Source organism: Athalia rosae, chromosome 1 (genome assembly GCF_917208135.1).
Source record: "Athalia rosae chromosome 1, iyAthRosa1.1, whole genome shotgun sequence".
Taxonomy (NCBI): domain Eukaryota; kingdom Metazoa; phylum Arthropoda; class Insecta; order Hymenoptera; family Athaliidae; genus Athalia; species Athalia rosae.
Window position 1 is genome coordinate 941038 of NC_064026.1, and position 27554 is coordinate 968591.

At 43.2% G+C, this 27554-nt stretch overlaps 1 protein-coding gene across 7 annotated transcripts in view; it reads left to right on the top strand.

Moving 5' to 3' along the window:
* LOC105693419 (protein unc-13 homolog B) overlaps positions 1-27554 on the top strand; it is a 171030-nt gene that overhangs the window by 45672 nt on the left and 97804 nt on the right. For all 7 annotated transcript variants that reach the window (XM_020856630.2, XM_048654564.1, XM_020856631.2 and 4 more), the window contains 5 exons: positions 28-256; positions 780-980; positions 2323-4566; positions 4770-4873; positions 4969-5171. In XM_020856630.2, the coding sequence (XP_020712289.2) occupies positions 28-256; positions 780-980; positions 2323-4566; positions 4770-4873; positions 4969-5171 (2981 nt within the window). The remainder of the gene's footprint in view (positions 1-27; positions 257-779; positions 981-2322; positions 4567-4769; positions 4874-4968; positions 5172-27554) is intronic.

The following is a 27554-nucleotide window of genomic DNA, read 5'->3' on the forward strand; positions in this document are numbered from 1 at the left end:
GAAAATCATTTTTATGAAATTTTTCAGACGTTCGCTATTCGGGATCCCATCGAAGGCCGTCGCTGGAACGACAAACGACGCTGTACGACGAGCATTCGCATTACCCGCAAGATTCGTATTTGAACAACCAGCATCAGGAGACGACGACGGACACGAGGAGAAGGACGCTGAGCACAACGTACCCGGAAAGCTTTACGGATAGTAGCTATAACGAATATTACGACCCCGTTACGGGGTACGCTTACCAGGACGAGAGGTGAGGCTTGACATGGTACTCGTAATGAGGAATTGAAAACAAAGAGAAATTTAACGACGTTCGAATAAATTCAGAATGTATAATAGGCCGTCGATAATTCGACGATGTCTGAAGTATTAGCGCGCCATCGATGGAAGTAATTGCTATTCTTCTCTCGGAGTGATGGAAATTTTTCCATGATTTTGAAAATGATCGACTTAGCTTTGAAAATTTTCAAACGATATTATCCCTTCCGGATAACGAAAAATCCCGATTTATTTACCGGTTGATACGGCAAACGGCAGATTTTTCGTTGAAATTGAAAGTAATGACCCCTGGAAGCTCGCCAATAGCGAGGTCGCCTACCTTTAATAACGTAGGTATTCGCTTCAAGCGCAGTATCGCGTAAATCGAATTTTACACGAAAATTAATTGACGATAAATTTATTTTATACGCGAGGTGTGATCCGTTCTCAGCGAAATAAATTTCTCATTCGTATTATTTCCTCCTCGATATCACCGATTCTTACCGTAACGATTTCAGGTACGGCCAAGACGAGGAAGACCGACAATGGGACAGCGGGGGGAAATGGTATCCGTCCGGTAGCACTCATTACGAAAATTTTCGAAACCGTAGAAAAAATCTTCCTCAGAGACCAGCGTCCAGCATCGGTATTCATAGGCCAGACTACAGGCCGGCGGTTACCAGGCAACGCAGTTATGACTCCGAAGAAATGGATTATGGGTAATTTTTTTTTTTGATCGGGTTAAACTTGAACGACAAATTTTATTCCCGGGGGGAGGTTTTTCAAATCTAGTTACAGTCCAAATCAAACGTGTGATTTCCCATGTTTTGAGGGATTTTCGGGGTTCGGTCGACTGACGGATAATGTCAGGGTGAAGGGTAGAATAGGTAGGATTGACATTACCGTTTGTGGACCGACTGAAAAGTTTGTAGCCCCGTGGCAAGAGGAGTAGAAACTTTGAAGGGCTTGAGATTATTATTTTGAAGGGAAAATGTTATAACAAGGTGTTCAGCTTTTGTTAGAAAGTTAGTTTGTAAATGTTGCTAAAGTCTGTCCAGGGTTCACCCACGTGTCGGATCGTGTTAAGGATCGAATGCTTCTCATCTGCATTGACAGATAAGCGGGATCTCATTTATAGAAGGTCGTATGTTCGGTCAGGCGAGAGAAACTGACTCGATAATTCCGTCTCAGCGGGGTACGCGTGAATTTTTGTTCCCGTTTCATGAATTTGAGAAAAGTCGAATGAATAAAATAAAAATCAGAGTCAGAATTTACGTCGACGAAGAATCGCCGAGGGTAATATTTAGTGGAATATGCAGATGCTTTCCTCGTATTCTTTCCTAGTCTTTGACTTTCTATAGGCGGTCGTAAAAATAATCGTCAGGATTTCGATATCGTCTGCGATTCCTGCGTTGAATAATATACATTCATACATCTCGAAACACCGAAGGAAGTGGAATAAAGTATATTCCGAATTTCCGATCGGAATACCTCTTGAATCGAGGCTTAGCTCGGAGATAATCCAACGATCGTCTTCCAGTTTGTTATTCAAGTTTTCCCCGGATACGGTGAGGATTATAAAATCACGTGAGGCTTTTAAGTTTGTGGAATTATCGGAAAAGTTCGGATGAGAATTCTATTCCCGAATAATATTTTAGCGCACGGAAAATTAATGCGTTGTACATCTACTCGTGTCTAACGATTCAACTTTGTTATAGGCTCCGTAGACTTTACAGATTATTCCACACGGTACTTACAATTAGACCCCCGACGAAATAGCTGTAGGGCTGACAATTTATCAACTTGGTTCCGTCGACGGCGATGAGTCAGAACGTACACCGCGACGAAACAATCTTTACCCAATTCCAAAAGATTTACGGAATTAACGGCAGAGGGGAATAATTCGTGAAACCGCGGATAGAAAACTTTCCTACAGTGGCGACGCAGAGCCTGTCGATTATTGTTGAAATTAATCCGGCACGTTTATCTGCCCACGCCTTTAATTAACGCGGTGTTGTTATTTTATTTACCCTCTTTCTTACTTCCTCTTCTTCGTTTTAGCGGACCAACGTCACGGCGTCGAAAAAACCTTCAAGCACAGCGTAGGCCGATGTCGCGACAGGAAGGCACCGGGAAGAAGTTGCCACCGACACCGACGAAACCCAGCAGCATTATGGTCGCTAAAAAGCCAGCATCTCTTCCCGCGACGCCCGGTAGGCAACTGCCGAGAACGAGAACCCCGTCCGAGGAGGGCTACTACAAGTCCGACTACAACGAGGATTATAATTACGCATATCAGAGCCAAGATAATTTACCCCAGGATAATATTTATACGGATAATGTTTACGGGGAAAGCTATCTCGGGCTCAAGGACTCGTCCTTCTCACAGTCGTACACGCAGTCTTACACCACCGACTACTCGAGCGAAACGACGTACAACGCGGCGACTGGTCAAGGACTGTATAATCAAGGAGTAGTTACTGATCAATACCAGCAGCAACCTTACGACCAGAATATTACCAATCAGGATTTACCGTACCAAGATCCGGCGTATCCGTCGTCGCAGCAAACTTACGACCAGAGCAACGCTCTCGGCTATCAGGAACCTTACCAGGCTCCCTACGAACAACAAACCACCCTCGATAACTACGGCGAGAGTATACAGGATCCCTACTACCAAAAAACGCAGATGCAAACGAACGAGCAGTCGTATCAGGAGCCGCGGTTACAGGGAAACATCGAAACGCAGTATCAGGATCCGTACAAACAGACGGTGGATAATTACCAGGAACCGTACCAGGACCGGTACGACTCTCAGTACCCCCCACCAACATCCGGAAGTTATGACCAAAATGTAGGGAATCTGTCGCAGATGAAGTACCAGGAGAATTTCGATCAGAACAACGTTTCGGAAACCTACGATCCAGGAGTTTATCAGAAACCTTACGAAACGGGGCAGGATAATTACCAGGATAAGTATGCGGATCAATACGATAATCGGTATAACGTACCGACTTCCGAGGGGACCTACGGAGACGGTTATCAGGATGGGTTTAATCAGGAGCATACGGTACCCATTTCGCAAGGCCAGTACGATCAGGAATCGTACAAACAACCGGAAATCTATCAGGGGCAATACGACAACACGGCGTACAAGGACACGTACGATGGCGAGGTGCAACAGGGTGAATTCGGGCAGGACGGTTACAAGAACGATTATCAAAATCAGTACCAAGATTATCAAGAGCCTTACGAAGATTCCTATCAAGATTCTTACCAGGGATCGTTCGATAAGTACAAGGATAACGAGATGCAGCCGGGAACGGAAAGACGGCAGAGCGAAGTGCCGGAGCTCTCGGTGACGACGCCGAGGGGCCAGACCAAGTCGAACGGCTATCCCTCGAGTGAATCCGAATACTTTTACCCCAGTCAGGACAATCAAGAAATCTCCCCACTCGGTTCCTCGAGGAAAAAGCGGCTCGTCAAGCGGGAAGCCAGTCCCCTTCAGCAGCAAAATACCGACTCCTTGGAATCGAGGGACGACGAGCTCAAAGAGTCCTTCGAAACGGCGATTAGTTCCATGAGCAGCAGTCAGCCCAGGTTGGCGTATTCGGAGTATTCGACCGCCGGGGATTCGAGTCCCGCGGCCGCGACGCTCGTGGACTCTCCTCAAGGTCATATCCAGGGTCAAACCTCGCAGCCTCAGACTTCGATTTCGATGTCAATGGCGAACCACGTGCCGAGCGGTCAGGTCAACGGATCCGTCACGGGCGCCGCGTTTCACAACGGGTCGGCGGTCGCCAATGGCAAACGTTTGACCAGGACGGATTCGTACCAGGCTGAAATCATGGAGGACGATTACCAGGACGCGATACCGGGCGAACCGCGAAGAAAAGACTCGCAAATGTCGCACCAGAGCATGACGAGTCAGCATTCCGTACACTCGCAAAAACCGAAACTAATCCGCGGCGATTCCTACGCCTCCGATCACATGTCGAGAGAGGATTCGTACGAGAATCTATCGAGGAAGGATTCGTACTCGCAGTCGATTAGAAAAGATTCGTACGGGTCCGTGACTCAGGAAAGTTTCAAGCCGCCGTTGAACAGAACCGATTCGTATCAACAGAGGGAATTGTCCAGGGGTGGACCGTACGCGCAGAATTTCAACGCCCCGCAACCTATTTCGAGGGCGGAGAGCTACCAGAGGGGGTATTTCAAGCAGCAAGACTCGATGGAGGACACGGACATCGTTTTAAGTAACACAGTAAACGGGGAATATAAAATGCGAGACGAAACACTCGAAAGGTAATTATCATAAGCCATGTGGCACCTGACGACTTATCGCGATTAATGGAGTATTTGCATATACTCGTAGATTAACAGATAATGCCGATAAATTCGATTGTTCGGGCAATCGTTGTAGAACGAAAGTCCCGGCAGATCAGTTCGGATGTAGGTATATTGAAATCGGAGAAGCATCGATTTTCACCGTTCTTCATCTTATCTAGATACCAACGTGGAGAAGAAGCAATGATACGGGGTTCCAGGGAAAATTCTTTGGTCGAACCCTACAAGGGAACACCACCCAGGTCTCATTCCATAAGTCCTCAAGGTACGTCTGCGTTTCATTTCGGAAAATTAAACCGGTTCATAGCATCTCACGTGGAAATTTCATGAGTTTTTTTTTTTTTTTTTATATCCGTTCAGGGAGCGTGGCGAAACAGGCCTCCTTGGACGAAAGTGTTCAGATGGATACACCCCCGAGGAGTCCACCCGAACCACCCGCGGACGAGGATATCCTGGACTTGGTTGGATCGGTACCTGTGCCAACGCAGCTGAAAGAACGAGCGGAGATGACACCGAAGCAGAGGTGGCACTGGGCTTACAACAAGATCATCATGCAGTTAAACGTGAGTCTATTGAATAAGTTTATCTCGAATTGTCCGTCGAACCATCTGTCGTTCCGAGTTATGATTCAGATACGGTTGACATTTTTATCACAAACTATATCCATGCGGAGCTGATAACAATCCTTCCGGATTCAGTTTCCGTATTTTGCCTCGCGTCGGGGTTCCGTCGGGGGTTCCTATGTCGCGTTCGCCGTGCAACCGTCACGTCTCATACAAACAATCATGAGTCACGAACAAATGACATCGATTTCGAGTCCCTCTTCGCGACAATAGATTGATCGAGTATCATTCCGCGGATATCCGAAATCACTGTTACAACTATACAATACCGTATACGTCAACCAAGATACGAACCGCCTCTGACCATGGTTCTCCGTCACTCGCGACCCGCATTCACGGATCCTTCGTAGTCGGGGAATGACATTGTCAGAGATTAGTCACCCTGTACGGAAGCCAAGGTCTTCGTCAAAGTTGAATGAAACCTTTGAAGAACGTTTTCCAAAAAGTAAATGGCGCTGGTTATGATAAAGAGCGAGCGGGCGAATGAATCATCGAAGATAATCCTATCGAGACGAAGATTCTTAATTGAAAATAAGAATAAATAAACGAATCGATTCAACGAGACTTGGTCATACTTTTTCGAGAACTCGTTCAATTGTCGCACGGGTTTTATCATACCCTTATTACTCGGTTTTTACGTGTAAAATTTTCAAATGCGAACATCAGGATATATAGATCCGGCTATCGCCCGTAAGCAAGCTCTCATTGCAATTCGGTTGATTTTCCCTCTGTTTTGCGTCTCTCGAGCGACTCTCGTCCCGATCCGACGCAGAGGTTTTCCGAATAAAGAAATCTGTTGATGCAGAGGAATTTCACGCGTTCTCGAATCACTGCGCTGAATTTGCTGAGCCATCTCCTTACTTCCGATTCACCGGACCCTGTAATTATATGGTCGTCTGCGCGTTAATTAATTCTGAAGTAATTTGTTCCGCTCCCTATTTTCTGCTATCAAATTTGCTGGCCAGTCGTTCAGATTGTCAAGTTTCAAATGCAGCTGAGACCTGAGCGCTAACAACTCCGTAGAGTCTCGCATTGTTTGCTTCAGATTAACGCGGCCTACACGATCATTCCATTAACGCCCGTGTGTGATGAGCCGCTGCTCTCCGTTCTCCGTATGCGATCGTACGAAGGGCGTTCCGGTTGACGACGAATTATGTCGACGTTTTAGATAAACAGTCGGGTATTGGATTCCTCAAAATACTGAAAATTCACCCCGATACGAATGTAGACGTACGATTAGGCGGTCAAAGTTTTAGACGGTATTTTTGGCGTCTGTGTATTTTGGACAAGAGTCGATGAACTCTCGAGCGAATTCTATTCTCATCCAAATCATAGGGGTAGGTAAATTCAACGCAGATCGAATGGCCATAGAATGATTTTCTCATCGATCATCGGGCTCATTAGCGATCAAGTGGTATACCGGGAATATCCATATTGTCACAGCGATGATTTATCGAGCGTGTTCTAGTTGTTAATAACGTTTCAGCATTTGTTGAAACTAGAGTGCACACTGTTTTATAGTTGAATCTACAAAGAACCTGACAGGTTATTTCGCTAACTACCAGCATATGATCATAAATTATCACGCGTTAGTGTCACAAGTGTAATCTGCCAATCGAGGTATGGCGGACGAAGCAAGGGTGTCTGAATAGGTTGAATAATGTAACATCTCTCGGACGTCGAACAACGATAATCTATCTATCTTATCTATCGAGTTCTCGGACTAGAAAAAAAAAAAAGATTGAAAGTCGAGAAGAAATCGAAATATTTCGATCGCGCGTCAAGTACCCAAATAAGAGTGTAAGAACATGCGAACAAGCGGCTGTACGTATATCTATGTGTGAACTTGAGACTTGTCAGTACAACGGAGTGAAGAATAAACATCGGGGTGACAATCAATGTGGGTCAAACGTGTTCAGTATGTAACAATCGGAATGGCCCGTATAACAAGTAGTCGGTTAGGCCGCGGTATCACCTTTACGACAAGGTCGTGTCTCCCACGCGAGTCATCCGTCATATCAGTTTAAACGCACCGGTCCACGTACACTCAGTGTATAATTGGTGCTTGCCGTGTACGGTTTTCTACCTTGTATTGAAAAAAAAGATCAAAAAAAAAAAAAAAAAAAAAAAAAACAGAAAAAAGGAAGGAAGCGAGCGAATAATAACGCTAATAACAATGTTCGGAAGATAAATGATGCGCAACGGTTCGGGGAATCGGAGGGAAAAATATTCGGTCTACGAGCCATCTCTTTATTCCGGAGCATATCAGTCCCAAGATGCTATACACATGTGCTCTGAGGGTACGGTTCAAAGGGTGATTTTCTCCTGTGAGAGAGACGTCGGCCGTGCAAGGTTGAATCTAAAGGTCGAAGGTTCGAAGATGCAAAGACACCACCTGCGTGTGCGTTAAGGTGTGTTCGAAGAATGGTTATAGAGGGTTACACTAGGTTCCATTTTTCCTCGAAAATTGGGGTCTCGGGTCCTCGTTCGTCAAAAGTTTCTCCGGGCCATCGTCGTAGCATCTTAGAATCAAAGCAACCCGACGCATTGTGCTGAAATAATTATCCGCCCAAAAGGAGGATAGAATTTGATTTACACGCTTTAATTAAATAAAACTTTTTCCCCCTCGGGTTTATTTCTAATTTTGAATACCAACGAGTTTACTTCACCCCCAGTTTTTTTTTTTCCATACGTACATTTTTTTCAATTCCCCTGCGTTTTTTTTTTTGTTCACCTACAGCTGCCCTTGATAATATCATCGCGCATTCACCTCGATTATAATTGAATTAATTCACTTGGTAATTCTAGTACGTGAAGCTGCAGAGAAGCTGAAAGTAAAATCTATTTATCGATCGTTATTAGCTTTTATTAGACGGAAGTGTTGGTAACGAGGACCCGCGGTGATCATGGGGGTAAATCGTCAGGGGTGGTTGTGTTAACTTAAGTGAAAAGCTCTGTGAGAGGTCCCCGTCAGAGGATGGCGTATAATCTACATCGTATTCGCACTGCCTAGCCAGGCATCGCCATATGTGGACGCAGAAACTCTTCGGTCGTTCACGAGGGAAGCAAAATAGCGAAGTAACGAAAGAACCCGCCCGCTGCACGCGCACGATATTCATCGTTTACGAGAAAAAAATGTAACAAAAGGAGAAAAAACACGTGCGCACATGTGCATTAAATAATACCGATAAAATTATACGCGATTTCGCGACCGTTAATTAGGCGATAAGTTGTGATCGGGTCGTTGGGGAAATAATCCAAGAATAATCGCGAACGATGTGGTATCGGTAAAAGTTTACTTCTGGATAACGGTACACCGACGAAAAACATAATCACAATAACAGTTATAACAATAAGCACAGTAATATCAACAGCGAAATTAAAAGCACTGGAAAGATTAACTTTTGCGAAAAGGTATTTTACCAGTTGAGAACTCTCCCGGTACAATAATCTGAGTATCGGTGTTCGTTGAAATCGCAGCGGAAATGTGTCACGACGCAACCGGACGTTACCTATCGGGACGATAAAAACCCTCGTGAGAAATGTGACCCGACGCCAAAAAGCGAGTGATTTAACGACGTGTTCAAAATTTCTGTAAATAGGATTTGGAATTGATAAGTGCAGCAAATTATGGTATGAAAAAAAAATTGCGAGCGGAGAAAAGTTGTGACATTTTGATTGAATGTGAAGAGAACGTGAGAACAGTTTAATTTTTCGAACGCTGCGGTGATGGTTGAATCGGAGTTTTATATTTATTTCAATAAGTTTGAGTGCTTTGACAGAAGCTTTGGCGTCGACGTAGCGAACTTTGATTATTACGCGTCTCTTCTGGAATCACCGTTGAGAGATAATAGATGGGAGTTTTATTATTCCTCTGAAATAAAGAACGTCAATCGATAATAATGGAGAGCAAAGATAGGTCAACCGAATGGGCATTACTTTTTCCTTTGAAAGCCGGATTCTTTGCCATGAGGTCGTCAATATCGGCAAAGAGCGTCCACAAGGAGCGGGAAAAACTTTTGAAAGACAAACACATCCAATCGAGGAACAGAATACGACGAGGTTCCTCGCTGTCCGATCTGGACAAGATCCAAAATAAGGAAACGCTGCCGGATATCGTAAGGTCCATAGAAAAGGGATCGGAATCGGTACCGCACTCTCCCGCCCTGTCAAGGACAAACTTGCAACTAACCAATCAGGTGAGAGGCAGCATCGGCGATCTGATGAACTTGAAAAAATACGGCGGTTCAAATTGGAGCGTTCGCAGCGAGACTTTGATCGCCAAAATGGTACCTCTGAGTACCGTCACACCGAAACAAAGTCCTCCAGCCGAAGAACCGGAAGACGATTTCTCGGAAATGGTCTACGTCGGAATGGAAGAGTGCACGGACGATGGGGAGCCCCTGACTTGCGCCCAAAGGACCCAAAGGCTCAGCAGGCTCATCAAAAGACAGAGGGAAACTTTAGTGCTGACTTCAAATGTGCTGAAGAAAAATCTTGTGAGTAATACACGGAACGGGGAAAAGGCCTGATTTTTACCCGTAACTTTCTGGTATTCCTAGGGGCGAAGTAAGGTGAAATCGATTGACGAGGAGTTAATTCGATCACGATGTCAACTTTTAAACCATAGCAGGGCGCGTTCACGGATATCTCGCTGATGGGGTATTTTTGAGGAATAGAAAGAAAGACGATATTCGCCGAGGATTTAGCATAAAAAGTACACGGCAGCGTCTAACATAACAGAGTCTAGTCACGTAAAAGTCTTTCGGTAGTTTCTTCGGTGGGAAATATAACAGCTCAACACTCGAGAGCTATAGTCCGTCCAAGCGAATGTTTCGGTACGGGAAGTACAGGTAGAGTTTCAGATCTGTCGGCACTTGCGTAGAGATGTTTTCGAATTTTAGTTTACCCACCCGATAAACTTTCTTTTCGAGTACTTCCGTCCCGCTGCTCGGAGTTGGAATAAAAGTTCTACAGCCGATTTGGAATGGCGTTGTTTTCGAAAAAATTTTATAAGAAACCCACGCTACAATTTCTCCCGTCCGTCGGAAAGATTCGAGAATTCGAAGGCTATTTTCGGAAGGTTTAGGCCTTCGATAACATTCCCTTCCAATGTAACTCTCGTTTTTTATCCGACGAACGTAATCTGCGGTTACGGTGGACCGTGCGGCGCAAACGTGAACAATATTTAATCGAGTACAACATTTCCGTAGAAAATTATCGCACATGCGGCCAACGCGTCGCCGTACATAATCAGCTCTTAATCTGCGAGTTCCATTTACATGTACATTAAAAAAAAAAAAGTAATAAAAACGAGGACATAAACGAAAAACGGGTATCTCTGGTTATACTCGTCCAACTTCACTCCTCACCTAATGCCACATTTGCCTATGAGATTACCATATCGGTGTGACTTTCATCAAGTGCAACGAAAAACGTTTCCCGGTTATCGCTCTCTGAAGATACCTTTTCCTCTCGTACATACCTTTTTGCCCCTTTACTTTCCTTTTCATCGTCCCGTGTTATGGCAAGCTCTTCCAACTATGCAATAGCGTCGTGCGCTATAGCGTGTAATTTGCAGTATTGTACGAGACTCTGGATAATCCTGGGGTAGATTACGCTGTTTTATCTCGCCTGAATATCTCCCTGGAGCATTTCCTGCGTACAGAGAGCTTACATGCTTAACTCCGCAGTGTGCGAAGGTAACGCGAGTTTTCACGTTGCTCCTTACAGACGCACGTCGCTAGTTCGCGTTTCAATCGATAGCCATTTCGATAATTAATTTTTCACGTTCTGTGAAATCTGAACATACACCAGACGTATCCGTTTTAGCGCAGGACAACCGTATTATCTGCGGAGCATTAAATCAGGGCAGATTAACCGGACTACCCTCTACAGTCGACGGTGTTTCGAAAACCTTCGGATGTATACGAGCGTTGATATCGATATTGACGATGAAACCTGATCTGCGTACAACACGCGTTATATTTCGCAACGGGTACGTTTTATCGGGATCTATCGGATACCTGCGACGCTACGGCAACACCGAAGCCGGCCAATAATTGGGCTTGATATCCGCGTGCGGACAAATTCAATTATTTCATACGTACAACGAACGAATTATGTTATTATTTACGTTCATTAGGCTGTAGCATTGGTCATCGAGAACTGTGCGAATATTGTGATAAATCATTACAATCGTGAAAGGCGAACCGCCGAAATTAGTGCAATTACTTTTCATGTTCACTCCGTGTATTTGCAATCGCCACGTACCGTGGACGGGAGTTTCGTGTAATATCAGAGTCACTTCTACAGGTATAACAGGTACGTTAGGTGAAATCCGAGTGTTAAACGTAGTTTTCGATGGGAGACAGGCGGCAGCTTCTAAATTCTCAAGTAGAGACCTGGGAATGATGAAAAATCTATCGGATACGAAACTCGTTTCTACTTCGTAAGAAGTTTTCAAGCTATTCTCGTGCCCTGGGACTCCTAAAGCGAGATAACGTCGACTCTGACAAATTTTCTTCCTCACTGCGTTATCCCATACCACGTCTCAGACTTACACCTGCTGGATGGGATTTAGTTATTGTAATTGTACAAGCGCGTCCACGAGTATACCTGTACGTCGTACGGTTAAATTAAAAACCGATGTGAGCTGACTCGATTACCCAGATTAGCCGTATCGGAAATGATCCCCACTAGAGATCCTGTTCAGGTATGGAAATTACCTCTGCAACGCGCTCTGATAAAGGTAAAAAAAATTAGACAAATATAATTATCACACTTGTGTTACAGCGAAGATTTATTGCTTTGGATTTATTGTTAGACGTGAGCCAGATTTGAAAGAATGTATCGTTTATGTACGGAATGAAAATGTCTTGCCTTTTTGAAAATTGTGTATAAATCAAGGTTCAACTGCGTCCTGATAAAGTGGACTCCTTCGCGATCTCATCTCTATTTAACGGAGGCAATTCGTTAGCTTTTCAATTTCTCGACCGTTGAAGCGGTTATTTTCGCATAGTACGTACGTACGTACCGACACACGAATATAAATAACATGCATGCGCGTAAAAGTTGAAAGAGCACCTTGCGAATCTGCCGATTCCGTTGAATTTTGTTTGCCGAATTTTATTTTCGCCTTTTGACGGGGATACTTCTTCCGTAGGTATTTGAATACAAAACACGGTAGTAAGTTTAACTTCGTTTGACGGAAACTCAAGATTACAACAAATATGAAGGGGGGGGGGGGGGGGAGGGAGGAAAGCTGGATAAAGAAAAAATCCATATCTTCTAAATGAATATACGTACATACTTGGTCGTTGTGTATTTTCACGAAAGACACTCAGTACACGTACAAGATGAGCCTATGTACCGCGTATGGTAAACAAATGAAAATTTATTCCGACTAAAGAGCAGCGTGTAGTCTCGAACATTAGTTTACACGCGCTTGCTTTCCTGACGTCCGTAATGTTCTCGTTAAAAACTCATTTGTCGGCCTTTTTATACGTTTATTACTTTTCTTTGGGTTAATTTTTCTTTACGTTCGCATTCCCTCCCGATCTCTCGTCCACCTCATTTGCCATTTTATTCCCTCGGAGTTTTGCCCCGTGGCGTAGCTATTCGAGATTTTGGACATTTAATTGAACACAAATCGAGACTCTTCGCCCGTCCATTGTACAAACTTGAACTCTCGTTCGCGACTTGAGCCTCGAAATCAGAGGAATTGCAAATATTCGTCGGACCGTGCTCAGCGATTGTTCGGAACATTTCAATTCACCTATAGAATTGAACGGGAATTAATTTCACTTCGAGTAATTTTATTACCCGCAACCTGTCACAAGTATAATCTACATGCATCCGATGTGATTTGCCATATTCCCGCGTAATTGCGCCTGCGGAACAGAAGTATTGAATTTTACGCCAACTTGTATCCGCCCGGAAGCTGCGGTATTACCGGTACCCACCACGTGGCCGTAAAGCCGAGAAGGAGTAGCTATATTCAAAATTGATGAGCTCTGGGTTTCCGACTCGTTCCTCGGTAAAGCTGTTAAAAATTGCCAGCGTAATGAGGATAATTTTTGGACAGCCTTTTTTGCCGCCACGGTTTTCACGCGCACGCCTGACTTTGGAAGAATTGGAATATCCAGTCGAGAACGAACGTCGTTATTTCTTCGACGTACATATATCTGTGAAATAAATTGTGTAAGTGAGATAATTCGAAATCGTTCCAATATCGCGGGAGCTAGACGAATAGGTTTCGCTTGGTTATTTTTTCTTTCTTATCGCGTGTCTCGCGGCGACGGTGGCGGAGGTCGAATCGAGCGTGTACAGATCTTTGGCTGGACGGTTTGCTTTTCTCTTCGAAATACGCAAGAAGAGCGAGAGGAAAATGTTCCTCCTAGGTAGGTACCGGTGAATCAGTAACGGATATCGCCAACTATCTCTGAGTGGTTCGCAACAGCGTCTATAGCGGAGTTAAGGCGTCCGGGTACAACGGAGAACGTTTTCTTTTTCTCTTCGCTCGACTAACCTTCGTATTATAAGGAATCGGGGGCAGCCCCCTGTCGCTGTACATGTAGCTCAAGGAAGACACGCGACACTTACGGGAGTAGGTCAGTCGAGATATCCCTTTGTATACGCGTAGATTCACCGCGCATCCAGTTATCTCGCGTTGGAAGAGCACCCGCAGGTTCGTTGGGCACCGAGAAAACTGGGGAGAATCGACAAAGAATTTATAATAACGACGTGCGTCGCCCGAGCTAGGAGCGCAGCGATATAAATACACTGTGGAAAAAAAACAGGGATGACCGGAGGGAAGGAACTGAAAATAAAACTTCGGAACGACCTCTCACTCCGTGGCAACAAAAAAGCAACTCGATACCCTCGCCGGTCAGGGCTTTTTTTGGTTTCTCCTTTTAAAGAATAACATCTTCATCCTGCAGGATTTGTTATCCGCGTAGAATTCCGACGTCTCACGGAACGATAGACGAGGGGGTTTTGTCAGACGTGAAAGAAATCCTGTCAGGATTCGTGACACGCTCGAAATTTCATTCCTCGATCCGTGAGCGGCTATATCATCCCCTTTTAGTACTCCCGGAGTGAAAGCCTGGGTGCGGTAAACTCGAATGATCGAGCCCTTGAGATTGTGCAGACGTTCTATGATATAAGATGAATATAACGTGTGCTCGAATTTTCCTTTTGGCGTTAGTCGAGTCGACCAATGAATAAGCGAATGAACGAATCTATAAAATTGGAATACTCAGGCGTATTCGTACCTCTGTCGGCGTATCACGTTGTCAAATATGTGCAATTCGAAGGTCCAAATATTCTTGTATCATTGGGGCATCCCCCCCCTACTCTGATCTGGACTGTGTCCCAGTTGTGTAATGATTAGAAAAATAATAATAATGATATTTTTTAATAACATCCACACGGTATTATCTGCTATAAACTGACATTCATCGAGGGTATAACTCGAATTCCAGAAAATTCAGGAATTCCAACTATTGGTGTTGCGTTAGAATATAACCTTGCGCATATCGTCACTCCTAGTTGCGCGAGGCGTAGAACGCGAGAAAATAAAATGATGAACAAATAAATAAATGAATACCCTTTCAATACTTGGTTTCTTCGGATGCAAATCCGAACGATACTACGACCACCTGAGAGCAGCTCCCTCGCACGCCGTAGGAATATAGTAAAATTTTACATCGAAGTATCGAATCGCCGCATCGTTTCCAATTTTCACCATTATACGAGATTATTTTCCTTCTTATAAAAGCGGAATTAGCTGTTTAATCTCGCAACAGAATTCCCGCTATCAGTTTCTATACCGAACTAACTTTTCCCATTAATAGTTCGAGAGAAAATTTCCATGACCCGAGCAATGGGTGACCCAAAATTATATTCATAATTTTTTTTCGCTTCATTAAGAAAGCACCATTGCCAGCGGTTCAGTTCAACGGACACTTTAAAATTCAGATTATACATATTTTCCGGTTCAAGATTCTCGTGACCTATACTCGAGCAGTCCGCGCTTTGCTTTAGACTCGTCGTTATCAATGGGCAAAAGATTCGAGCTTCCGGCGATACCGGGCGGAGTCTTTTTTTTTTTTTTTGCGTTTCTTTCTTTTCTGTTTGATGTTCGGAAAATGTGCCGCCGTCGTTGAATCGATGTTTCGTATATATACGATAACCCACATGATGAAAATTTTTAAATTGCCAGCCTTGTAATCTCCCATGCATCGCACAAACAATGCCTCTTCGAAGAACAGGGAATTGTAAACCTGATCACCTTTCAACGTTCCGAGAGATGCCGGGGGTCAATTTCGATCATTTCGCCGACATGACTCGGTTACCCCTACGCGTGTCTTTGTTGCCGAGTTAAAATCAGTTTTTTTTTTTTTTTTAATTTTTGCCTCTGTCCTCGTACGGCCTTCCCTCGTACCTGGAAGTTGCCTGACGATCGCCGTACGAAAAACGAACGTTACTCGTCGCAAAATTTATCTCGTTACCGCGAGAAATCTCCGATCTTCGCATCGCGCGGATATTGAAAAAAAAAACGCGTGGGTCAGAAGAGAAGAAAAATCTAGATTTCCGTATTTATTTTTTGTCGGTATATTAACTCTATGGTATTAATATTCAATTCACTTATGCGGAATATGAAACGATCGTTATGAATAATTTGAGAGTGGTTATACGGCGTAAGCGGCGAACCATGCGCTCAATGGATTTCATTAAAATTGTACGATCTACGGTCTACGTACTCGGAACGTTAACAAATGATGTCATTTGACTTCGTGGTATTTGCGCTTTTTCATGAAACTGCTACGAGTATACATGTATACGTGTAAAAATGGATACGAGTTATGAAGCAATATGATTGGGACTATACAGTGCCAATATTTGTCGACGTCAACACATTTGCATACAATACAATCTTCGATCGATTTTACCCCATGCGATGTACCAAAGTAAAGAGCTGAAAAATCAGAACCACCTTTACGCGTACAGAACGTGTACCAGGGTATACATTTCATCGTCCGTGACTTCGGCTACGAATATGAAAATCAAGTATTTCGTCCCGTGTGTGTACTTTTTTATCCAAACATTCGACCAAACGTTCGTGCTGATTGAGAAGTATAAAAAAAAAAAAATTTCAATCAAAAATGAACAGACGAATCAAACTGAAATGAATGATCTCCTCTCTCGATGCAAGAATTCGAAAACCAAAAAATTCACGCGGTATACACGCGAAAGCTAATTCCGGTAACAAGTTCACATTTACATTTACGGACCGAGCAGAAAAACCAGATCAACGAATTCATTGTCAGATCGAACTAGATCGTTGCGCGTGTTCCGTTACGTATACCTACACACAAGCGAAGTATAATATCACGCGTAGCTCCGGGGGTTGGAATGTTTCGACGAAACAAATTCAATCACTTTTAACTACAAGAAGACCTTGTAACCATTTTTTTGTTTTTCCTTCCGCCGGTATGATATGCGATAACGAGTATCGAGGTATTTTGGAAGGAGAAGAATTCTGTTGGTTTTCTGCTTCGTAACTTTTACACGCCGCAGGCATTTTATGCGCGTGGGTTTGACAGATCGACTAATTGAACATTTTTTTTCTCTGTTTCAGGTGAGTAATTACTACATTCACCTATTAGCTACAGGCCGATATTTTCAGTTTCATATACCTTGCGGTAAGTCTCACCGTTTCACGAATAAGATTTTTATTTTTTTCCTATTTTTTGTTTTTTTAACATCAATTCCGTCATTTATCGTCGTTGTAAAAAAAAACGCCAATGTTTTGCCTTTATGTCTTTATGTATGTGTAGAATATAAACGATAATATTATAGTAATATGGACAGTAAAGATTTGATGCCGGTGCAAGGCATCGGAGCGGCGTTAAATTTCAGTTGAAAAAATTTTATCGATACAATTACCCTTTAGGTGATTATTTTACGTAGGTAATTGTACGGCTGTATCGACGAATTGTGAATAGCCGATCGACGATAAATGTTATCGCAGAAAATGACACCTATAAAGGATGGGAAAATATCAACCCGAATGAGGACGAAATATATAGTACGTGCTGCCATAATAAAGTTGTGGTCAAAGTTATTATCTCCCCTGGTATATACGAGGGCGTGATACACGCGGCGTACGTGAAACGGGAGATTTGATTGGCTTAAATAATTTATACGACTCGAGAGTGCGGTCTTGCTCTTCCGACGGACCCCGAACGGTCGACAAAGTATTTCCAGATTTTTTTTCCACCTCCGTTCTACGACGAACCACCACTACCCCGTAGGACCGTCCGAATAGAGTCCTCGGTCAATTTTGATTCGCCAATGTTTTCCGTATACCTCGAATTACGCGTACAGTAGACGCGATCATATCCCCTCACTGCGGAAATTAATTCGGGGGAGTAAATTACGCGCGATCAAAAAGGTCCTCCAATTTTCGGTGGATTGATTGTAAAATACGATCGGTGGTTCCGGAGAGTCTCGAGGGAATGAAGCTTGCATTTAAAAAGGGATAATTTCCGAATGTGTCTCCTTTTTCTTTTACAACATATCCGGTGATGAATATACTCGGGCGATCTGCGTTCATCCGATTCCCGAGATTAGTGGTCCGTTTTGCCCTCGCAATACAACTCATTGGATACGACAATTTTCGTATGGATCGTGCACTTTCGTCGTGCAAAAGCGACTTATTCAACATTTACCCTGTAATTGTCCGCGTGTTTTTTTCTCCATTATTTTTTTGTTGGTTTCATTTTCATCGCCTCGGCTCGAGGTCATATTTTACGAATGAAAATACAACCGCGGAGAGCAGAGGGTGGTGCTGGTAATAAGCTGGGATTCGGACACACGCGTAAATATATTTATCAAAAGCTCACACATGTGGAAGGAAATTATGCAATTTATGAACCGACCGTCCGAAACGGACGGCGTTACTACCCGGACCACCTCTGTTTCCGTGTTTGGTAAAACCCACCGAACGTGGTCCGAATAATATCGGATGAATTTAATAAGATCCGTATCCAAATTTTCCCAAATCAATTCAATTAATTATCTCCACCAACAGTTGCGTAGACTTGTGAGATTTGAGATTATTTTCTGTGTTTATTGATATTATCAGACTATAGAAGAAAGAGTTGAGATTGAGGTATTCGTAAAATCCCCCCCAACGACTCTCTTTCTTATTGATTTTAATCTTGGCGAAGCTGTGTATCAGCTTACAACCAATCCTTGTACTCACAGCCGAAAGAGCCACTCTGTACAGAGCAATCATTTTTAAGTTCTAACGCCTCTTAGCGAAAATAATACCCACGGATTTTCGCTTCGAGGCATTTTATATATCCACCTTATTTACCCGCAATAAATTCACGCGGAGGAAATGAGATTTCGGGGGATTTCAGGAAAGTTGGTAACAAGGTTCTTGCCTTTCACTTGCCAGAATTATTTCGGATTCATCTATAATTCACGCTTCCTTTGAAGCAAAAAAAAAAATAAATAAATAAAAACAAATCCTTGATCGTCGTGATCTACGTTTTATGAAAAAAACGCGTATAATCATCCGATACGCCGGTATATTAATTGCGTAATAGCCGGATGGAGAAAGTTTGGGGGTTGGCTTGGAAGGTCCAGAATTTGTCTATATAATCCCCGTAGTCGAAGGTCCGCAGAAATCAAACGGAATTTCGTATCAGCTCGAGCCGTTTCACTGAATTACTTATGCATACGGGCGAATCTGTAAACGTTAGACGTACCGCTCGCAACTATTTGGTAATTAATGCAAGTGCCAGTAATTACCGGTAGTCGAAGGAGGTATACGTGCTGCAATTTCCTCTCTCGTGGTACACGTTCGAAAATACCGCGTGTACACAGTTGCGCGTCTCCTCGTAACGTCGTCACGGCTTTATTTTCTGCTCGAACGAATCCACGAGGCGATATTCTCGTCGTCGTCGGTTGCATATTCACCGATATCCGGAATATCCGCTTCTTTAAATTCACGTATTTTCCCAAAATAATATCCATACCTACAATCGTCCGAGAACAATAATCGTGAATAATAGCTGCGAATTTTGCCGCTCGCTTACGAAAGAACCGCATGCTCGAAAACGTGTTACGCGTTACAATATACCGTGAGTTGGACGAAGTTTAAATTTCGTGAAAAAATTGCGCGTGACACAACGTTATCCCGTATACATTTACCTCGGCTGAGTAATCAGTTGCATAAATTACCTTTCATTTGTACAGGTATACGTACATACAACATTAGTTGTACGTGGACAGGAAAATGCACAACGCATGTGCAGGCTGTGCCTTAGCTGAGAAAGTTTCAAGCCAACTTCGAGCTATATCTGTACACCGCATACACGTATGCATGTGCCACCGCAAATTTCCGGCCATTAGATCGTGCCGAGTTCGGCTAAAGTTTTGCGAGTTCGCACGATATATTATAATATCGAAAATATTAATTCCAATCAATATACAGCTTGAATATCAACGTACCGAACATCGAAATCATATTCAAAATTAAATAATTCCCTCCCGAAAAAATTGTTCAAATATTTTCCACCGGAAAGGGCGGTACCACCCTTTCCAGGTTAGTCGAAGGTTACCGAAATAACTCAGCGATATTAATTAAATCAAAACAAATTAGAATTTAGCTCGCCCTCTCTTTCTCTCTCTCTCTCTCTCCCCATCAGAGAAAACAAAGAGAGGGAAAATGAATGAGACAGCGAGACAAAAAAATCGTTCAAGAATCGCACCCTCGTATACGAGTCTTGTTCTCCGTTAATTTAATTTTTATTACTTTTTCATTCTCTACCGTGGACACGCAGAGTTGTTAATGTATCTCTCACTTAAAACTAACTAGATTACGCATCGCCCGGCTGCTTTTTCACAGCTACGCAGCGCTGATATTTTTATAGGGCGTCGCGGTCGTAGTCATCCATCCTCGCCTTTATTCTTCGGTGTAAACAGGTGCATGAACAAATACGACGTAACTGCGAAAGGTCTGCGGAACCTGAGCTCGAGTTTGTCGGGGGTCGGGGGTCGGGGGTGGGACTGGGAGCGGAGAGAGAGAGGGGAGGGAGTAGGCAACGCGAAAGACTAATGAGTCGAGAAAATGATAGACGACTATTTAATAGAGATATTAAAGGGTGGCTGCGCCCAGCTCCCGATGCTCGATCAAGACGCACCGCACGCGCATTCGTTCATTTTACAGATAGCTTCCTTCGCGTCTAGTCACGATCCGAAGACTTTTTTTTTTCACCTCTTGAACATAATTCCCATTTAGATTCGCCTTCCATTATTTCTTTGTATATTTTAACAATCTTCGTGCCGAGACGTCGCATTGTTCCGACCAAAGGGGGTGAAAGAAAATTTTTTGAGCTTCCGACGCCGTGAAAGGACCGGAAACAATAGGTAATTCTACTCGTCAGAGACACGTCAGGCAGTTGAAGGCAACCGGTGACCTCGAATAATTGTTATCGAATTACCACTCGAGTGTACACATAATTAAAAAAGTTATCTCACCTGCAGGGATGCACTTTTTCTATACGTATGCATATATTCATACACGCGATCGTTCTCGTTGACGCCGGAAATATAATATATATCGGGGTTGAAAATATGTTTTCGACTCGCAGGATTTAAAAATTTTCTGAACACCGCACGCGCGTACGCCATATGGCCCGTTCCCATTTTTAACCAACCAATGCTCTGTCGCGGACACGATTTTTCCCCCATATTTCATCGGGAAACAAAATTATACGGGATATGCGTGTGGAATCGTACCGATTTCCCGAACTTTAACCAATAATAATTCCGGCAATTTATACCGCTTACTTATGAAACGCTTTAATACGTGTTGCACGAAATTATGTTAGAGAGCTGTTCCATTTTTTTTTCGATATATTCGCGTACGAAGTGATATTTCTATTTGTAGTAGTGGGGTAGCTTTTTTTTGCCTTTTACTTTAGCTATAGCACAAAAAGTTTTGAGAACGTGTTCCATATATTCGTGTAATTAAAATTTTCGGCCGATTAGAAATGGTGTACCTGTAACGCGTCGACGATGCAGATTAACGACGAGTGAAATACGTTGCTTTTGCGTGCCAAATACTTATCGGCACTAGAGACGTAAGAATGGAGGAGGCGGCTGCGGACCTCGGTATTGTATTTCAATGGTTTTGAAAAGTAAACCACCCTTAAAGCTCGTACATACACCACCCGCACATACCGAGTGCTTTGAATAGCTTGGAGCTTAACTCGCTCTTCTCAATTTTCAAAGCCTCCGACCGGAAGCTTTGAGGCGAAGCTGAATGAATTCGAGCTGCAGTATTATGCGAAGTTCGCCTTATAAATATCGTGAAAATTATTATGACCACCCTCTCGGGTAGCGAGAAACTATCAAAGAGGCAACCGGTTGGTCGGTCCTCGTACGCGAATCAATTCTCAATTTTTTCGCACTACTTCTGGCGTTATTCACTATTGAAAGTGAATACAAGGAATGTGGTTACAATGCCTCGGCTACTTACTTTGCGGCGCCGCGTTCCCAGGGTCGACTTTGCCATTTTTCCAACACTCGTGGCTCGCATACCTTGCAAAAATGGAGTCTTCAAGCAATTGCGGAGCACCGCGACCTTGACACCCGTGTTCCACTATCTAACAATAAGTTCAAAGCAGCGATACTCGACCACAATTTCGCTTCGCCGAGAACGAGGCGCGCCTCCGGCCCCGGCGAATCGCAGAGATTCTAATTACGTAGATACGGCGGAATCGTGGTAAACGACGCGAGCGTTTCAAATAAATCGCACGCGCGAGAGAGAAAATGACGAATGCAGAATCGGAAGTGTACCGATATTATCACGGGGTGAACCATCCTCGAGCATATTTCGAATTCCGTGGGGCGTAGAGCTCGTGTATTTCTCGAGTCAGTCGTCGAGCGGTTCGCTCGGACCTTTCGCGAGGCGAATGGCTCCTCGTAAACTATCAAGTGTTTGAATAACGTCGCGATAAGAACGTCGAGGGGTGTTACGGGCGATGTTGTACCTTTTGGCTCTCGTTGTACCTACAATATATGTATACACACCTGTCTAACCGCCTCCGCGAGGCATAAGCCGAGGAATTTATACATACATTTATACCTGGGTACAGATATATCTCACCGTGTACGCGGGGAGTTAATTTAATTATAACTCCCTCGCAAAGGCGCGTTTTAATTGCGTTTTCACACATCGGAAACCGTAGCTTTGGTCTTACAAGCGGGAGAGAGGGGGAGAGAGAGAAAGGGATATGTTAGTGCTTGTGCGATACACCTTGGTGGGTGGCTATGAACCATAAGTACACGTATACGTGTATTCCTAGCGTTTTCAGTCTACCGCCCTACATTTAGCTAGTTTCAAAGGTTTGAGGCTTGAAACGACCAACGAATTAATTCTTGAATATGTTAATTAAATTCAAACTTGAATGCCGCTGATCTTCTCCAGTCTAGATCCCTTCGTCTGTCTACTCTTTATCCTGCATCGGAATTTTTCAAAAGCTTTACCTACCTATACAATACCTACGCGCATATACGCCTAGGTCGGCTGAGAATATTTCACAAGCAAAAATTGTCCCAACCACGGTTGCGCTCGTTTGGAAAAATGATTTGATTTCTCTTGAAAAATTCAAAAAGTTTTTTTTACTTCGTTTCATGACCATGATCTTCGTATCCTCTTTGGACGAGGTTTTCTTCGTTGTCTTCTTCCGTTTTCCACATCTTTATATCGCCAGACATGTTCACCCGAGCTTCAAATCTCTCGCATTTTTCCTGACACGGTTAAGAGCTTTTTACTGTTTCGTAGGAACCTGTATTTCGATATTATATAGATTATATCCTGCACTCAGATGTTTAGTGTGGGTCGTTGCCGGAAGCACGTTTACTCGATATGTGGCACGCGTTGCGTCTTTGTCGTTTTTTCATTTTCTCCCGTTTCCCGACTACCGAAATTCCGTATCGATGTTGGTTCGATTTTTATTCCGAAGCAAAAAGATGAAATGGACGATCTTTCGTCTTCTTCATTCATTTCCCGCCGCACGGTTTGTTTGATAACCAGTTTTGTCTCGGCGGCACTTATATTTCCAGAAGCTTTTTGGTGCTTTAGGGAAAATGAAGCGTGTCAAAAGAAATTAATGGGTTCAAACAAAGTTTTTCAAGGCTGCAAATCCTCCAGTTTCTCTTTCAGAGTACGTAAATACAGCTTTTCGCGAAGTTGTCATCAACGACTTTTCGCTAATGATATTAAATTAACTCTCACATAACGAACTTGACCCTAGAATACTTCCCCGGTGTTCCGAGAATCCGGCCGTTGCTCACTGGAGTTGTAACGACTTATGTATAGTACCTACACGAATATACTACTGCGTCATCGACGCGAAACAAATATTATTTCAACGGTGAAGTTTATAATTTCCTTCAAAACTCGGCACTTCATTAACGTAACGGGGCGAGATTCAACCTTGTTACAAAACTCGAATTATTAATTATTGACGAATAATAATCCAAAAAGGAAACGGTGGCTTGACACATCTTTGTCCAACAATAAATCGCAATTATGGCAAATTTGGATTCCACAAGAAATGAAATGAAAAGGGGAATAGAACCTCCGTAAAAAGTACGAGTAATTTAATTTCGCAATTAAGTGGTACGGTGACGCAGCTATATTACGCGTTGCAGCGACATAACGTCGCCTTGGTATTTTTCCCACGTTTCTTGTCCCATCTTTTGCAATATCCGCTTGACCGTTTCTGACCTCCCATAAACTAGCGAGTTTTTGCCCCGAGTGGAATTTCATTGCAAAATTTAGGTATGCAATTTGACGCTTGGAGCTTCGCTGTTTCGGCCGGTTCTCCGCTGCGACGTTGGAGGTGGTGGTGGTGGTGCGCAAAATGTATTAAATACTTCATTGTTTACCGTGTTAACCCCCACCTCTGAAACTGACCGAACTCATTTGGTCCAACAAAATTAGCCTTCGTTCGAATACACGACCTCGCAAAAATCAGATTTCAACTTTTAAATTGCCGACAATATTTCAAAAGCCCCACACGCAGCTAATCCCTTAATGATTGTGGGTCTTTTTTATAAGGACTCAAACGCGAAAATGAAAATACCCACGTGTAGTATAACAGTCGGTACACAATTTCTCTTTTCTTATCAGGTAGGAGAGATTTTCATATCTCACTTGTTACATTGCTTGTGATATTAGATCCCGAAAGTAATTTACCGATGTTTTTGTTTTTGCCTAATTTCCAAAGCTTTTTGATGTAACGTGCTAAGTTTTTCTTGTTTTTTTTTTTGTTTTCGGAAACCTAATCGTCGTTGATTATTTCCGAGATAAAAATTGCGGACAAATTACGGTAGTTTAGTTGACCGAATTTGTACCGAACAAAGTTGAACGCGAGTACAACAGTTCGTTAATTTGACCCTGTGTTTCCTTCATCTATTTTTTTTAAGTTCTCTCGGGACGTCTTGGAGAAATCCCGCAGGACGGAATTCGGGTAAAGATCTCGACTACTGCTGCAGTTTGCGAAACGTAGTACATTCAAATTCTGTTTGCTCGGCTACCTGAGCCTTAACTTGAAATAGCTATTCCTACTCTCGGTCTCCATTTCTTCTTTTTCCTCTGGACTATCAGCTGCGCCGGCAAACCCCTATTTTCAGCATCTCTTTGCTGTACACCTACATATAACCTTTTCCGTCGTCGTCGTCGTCGTCGTCGTCGTCCTTAAGCTTCACTCCCTTCGTCTCATTCCGCTTCGTGCCGGTACTGCATGACTGTAATATTAAACAGGACGAAAAACCAGACGCTGTGTCACGAGAAAAGAAAGGGTCGTGACAAATGATGCTTAAGGGGGCGCAAAAAAATCAAAATGAAAGATAATAAAAATATGGTATACAGACAAAAATAGAAGGAATCTTACTTAAATTTTCGATTGGGTACTTTTCATGCACCCGTGTTCGGTAAAAGCTCCGCTTACTCGAGGATCTAATTTTCATCTTATTAATACGGTGTGACTGACGCCCGAACTCTCGAATATCCGATATACCGTGAAACTCGTAAAAGAAAAGTCCCTCAACGTCAGACTTCGACGAGTGGCCGTGACTGTCGAGTGAACCGTTTAAATACATCGCTCGTCTTTACGAATCAAGAGAAACGATCGAGAAGGAAGAGGTGGAAAAATTTGAAAACATTCTCACCGCACAGACTTGTACGAATTCTGAACTATTTTTACGCAGACGGTGCGGGTGAAAAAGGCAACGGAAGGAGAAAAGAAAAATTTCTAAATTAACGAAACGTTTGGCATATCTCTTATATTATACTCGGCCCCCTTTTAGTTAGAGTATATCCGCGAGCTCTCCGACTCGGACTTTTAGACTTGTGCTGCAGTATGAGACTTAAATACTAAAATTCATAAAACTCTTCCGCTCGCTAAGAAAGTTAACACAGCGAGCATAATAACGTCTTAGCACTTAGTCGAGCACCAGCCATGATTCAAGTTGATGGGAGGTACGTTTTCACGACGAAAACGCCGGCCAATTAGCGATTCGTCTCGTTTTTTGGCCGCTACTAATCGTAAGGTTTATTACTTTTATCAATCATTCATACGTCGTGAAGATATGTCTCGTTGTACTTGTACCAAAAACTTCGGCCGACCAGATCCGAGCGTCATCCGCAATTGACTAAAATTATGAGATACGGAACGAGCAAAATTTCCATCAAATCTCTTTGAAAAAAAAAAATCCGCCGAATGGATCTTTTCCGATTGTAAAAGCTCGATAAGTGCAGAAAAAAAATGATGGAATAATTACCAATCGGTAGCAGCCAGAAGATGATCGTCGATCAAAAATTCAGCACTATAAGCGACTCGTCGATAATTCCACACATCCATGTAACTGACTTCAATTTCGATCGGACGCTATATCGGATATCCTTAATAAAAGTCAGGGGATATAAGGTCCGCGGTCTGTAGCTGCGAAGAATTAGAAGGGGCATTTGTTTTTTCCACGACGATATCACACCGTATCGTGAGATCGGAAGAAGATTGAATCGCTGTCCATTTCCAGAAGCACACGAGCTCCGCTATACATATCCGTACATGCACTGTAAGCTCAACGAATAAATGACCCATAACAGCGGTGTACTGATAATAAATAACAACGGTTATAGTAAATATAATAATATTGCAGTATCCACGATATATTGTACACTTGACCCAGCGTTACCCGTGAAAATAGTAGAGAATAACGCGCACTTATTTTCTTGTTCTTCTATTTTTGTCTGAAGATTCCAAGGTAGCGTATTTTTGTCATTTGATTTTTTGTCGTCTCGTTTTTTCCCCTCATCACGGCATGTTATTGGACGAACTAAAATATCTTACAATAAAAATGTCGGACCAATTTATTTCTACAACCTCGTCAATGGTCGATCATCATCTCAGCTGGAAGGAAGATCCGATCTTTCGGTTATCGTACGTGCCGATAAATTGATTCCGACAATAAAAATTCCTGGCTGGTATTTTGGTCGTGTCCGCTGGAAATAAAATAAAAAAAAAAAACAAAAAAAAAACGATCAGGTTCTCGGTTTTCGCAAGAGTCCAATATAATTGCTCGTTTGGAAATACGACGTTGAACAAAAAAATTACCATTTTACGATCGAGCGCAGTAAACGCGCGACAAGCCAGTATGTGATAAAACTGATCGTGCACTCCGAAGCGTCGCCGACTCAAATCAGCTTTGAGGGAAGAGCTAATTATTCAATCTCTCCAGGCTTTCCACCCCAAGAGATAAAAGTTGGATGGGTAGAGGGTGTCTCTATGGCTTTACGGCATACTTCTTGCTTCAGGGAAATCAGAAACAGAAATTTGCTCTATTGACCCCTCGCGATACCCTCCTCGCTGGGGGTTACATTTTGTCGCCCGTAATGGATTATACGGTGCACGTGCTTGACATTGAAAATGCTTCGTCGAATTTGCGATAACCGTATGCCGAGTAAAAGGCGAAATAAAATACGTCACTTTCGATTCTCGACGTATTATTATTTCGAGCAGAATTCGATACGTATCTAGACGCGTATACATATGTATACGTTGCGTAAATGGAACCTGACGAATCCCGTAGTAACGCGTTGATATATCGAATATAATGGAAAACCAATCAAGGATTACATTACTCATCGACGTATGACCGTGACGATATAATCGGGCAGCCTTGCCGTTTCCGGACGAACGACGTATCGTATTCTATAACAAAGCGTCCGAG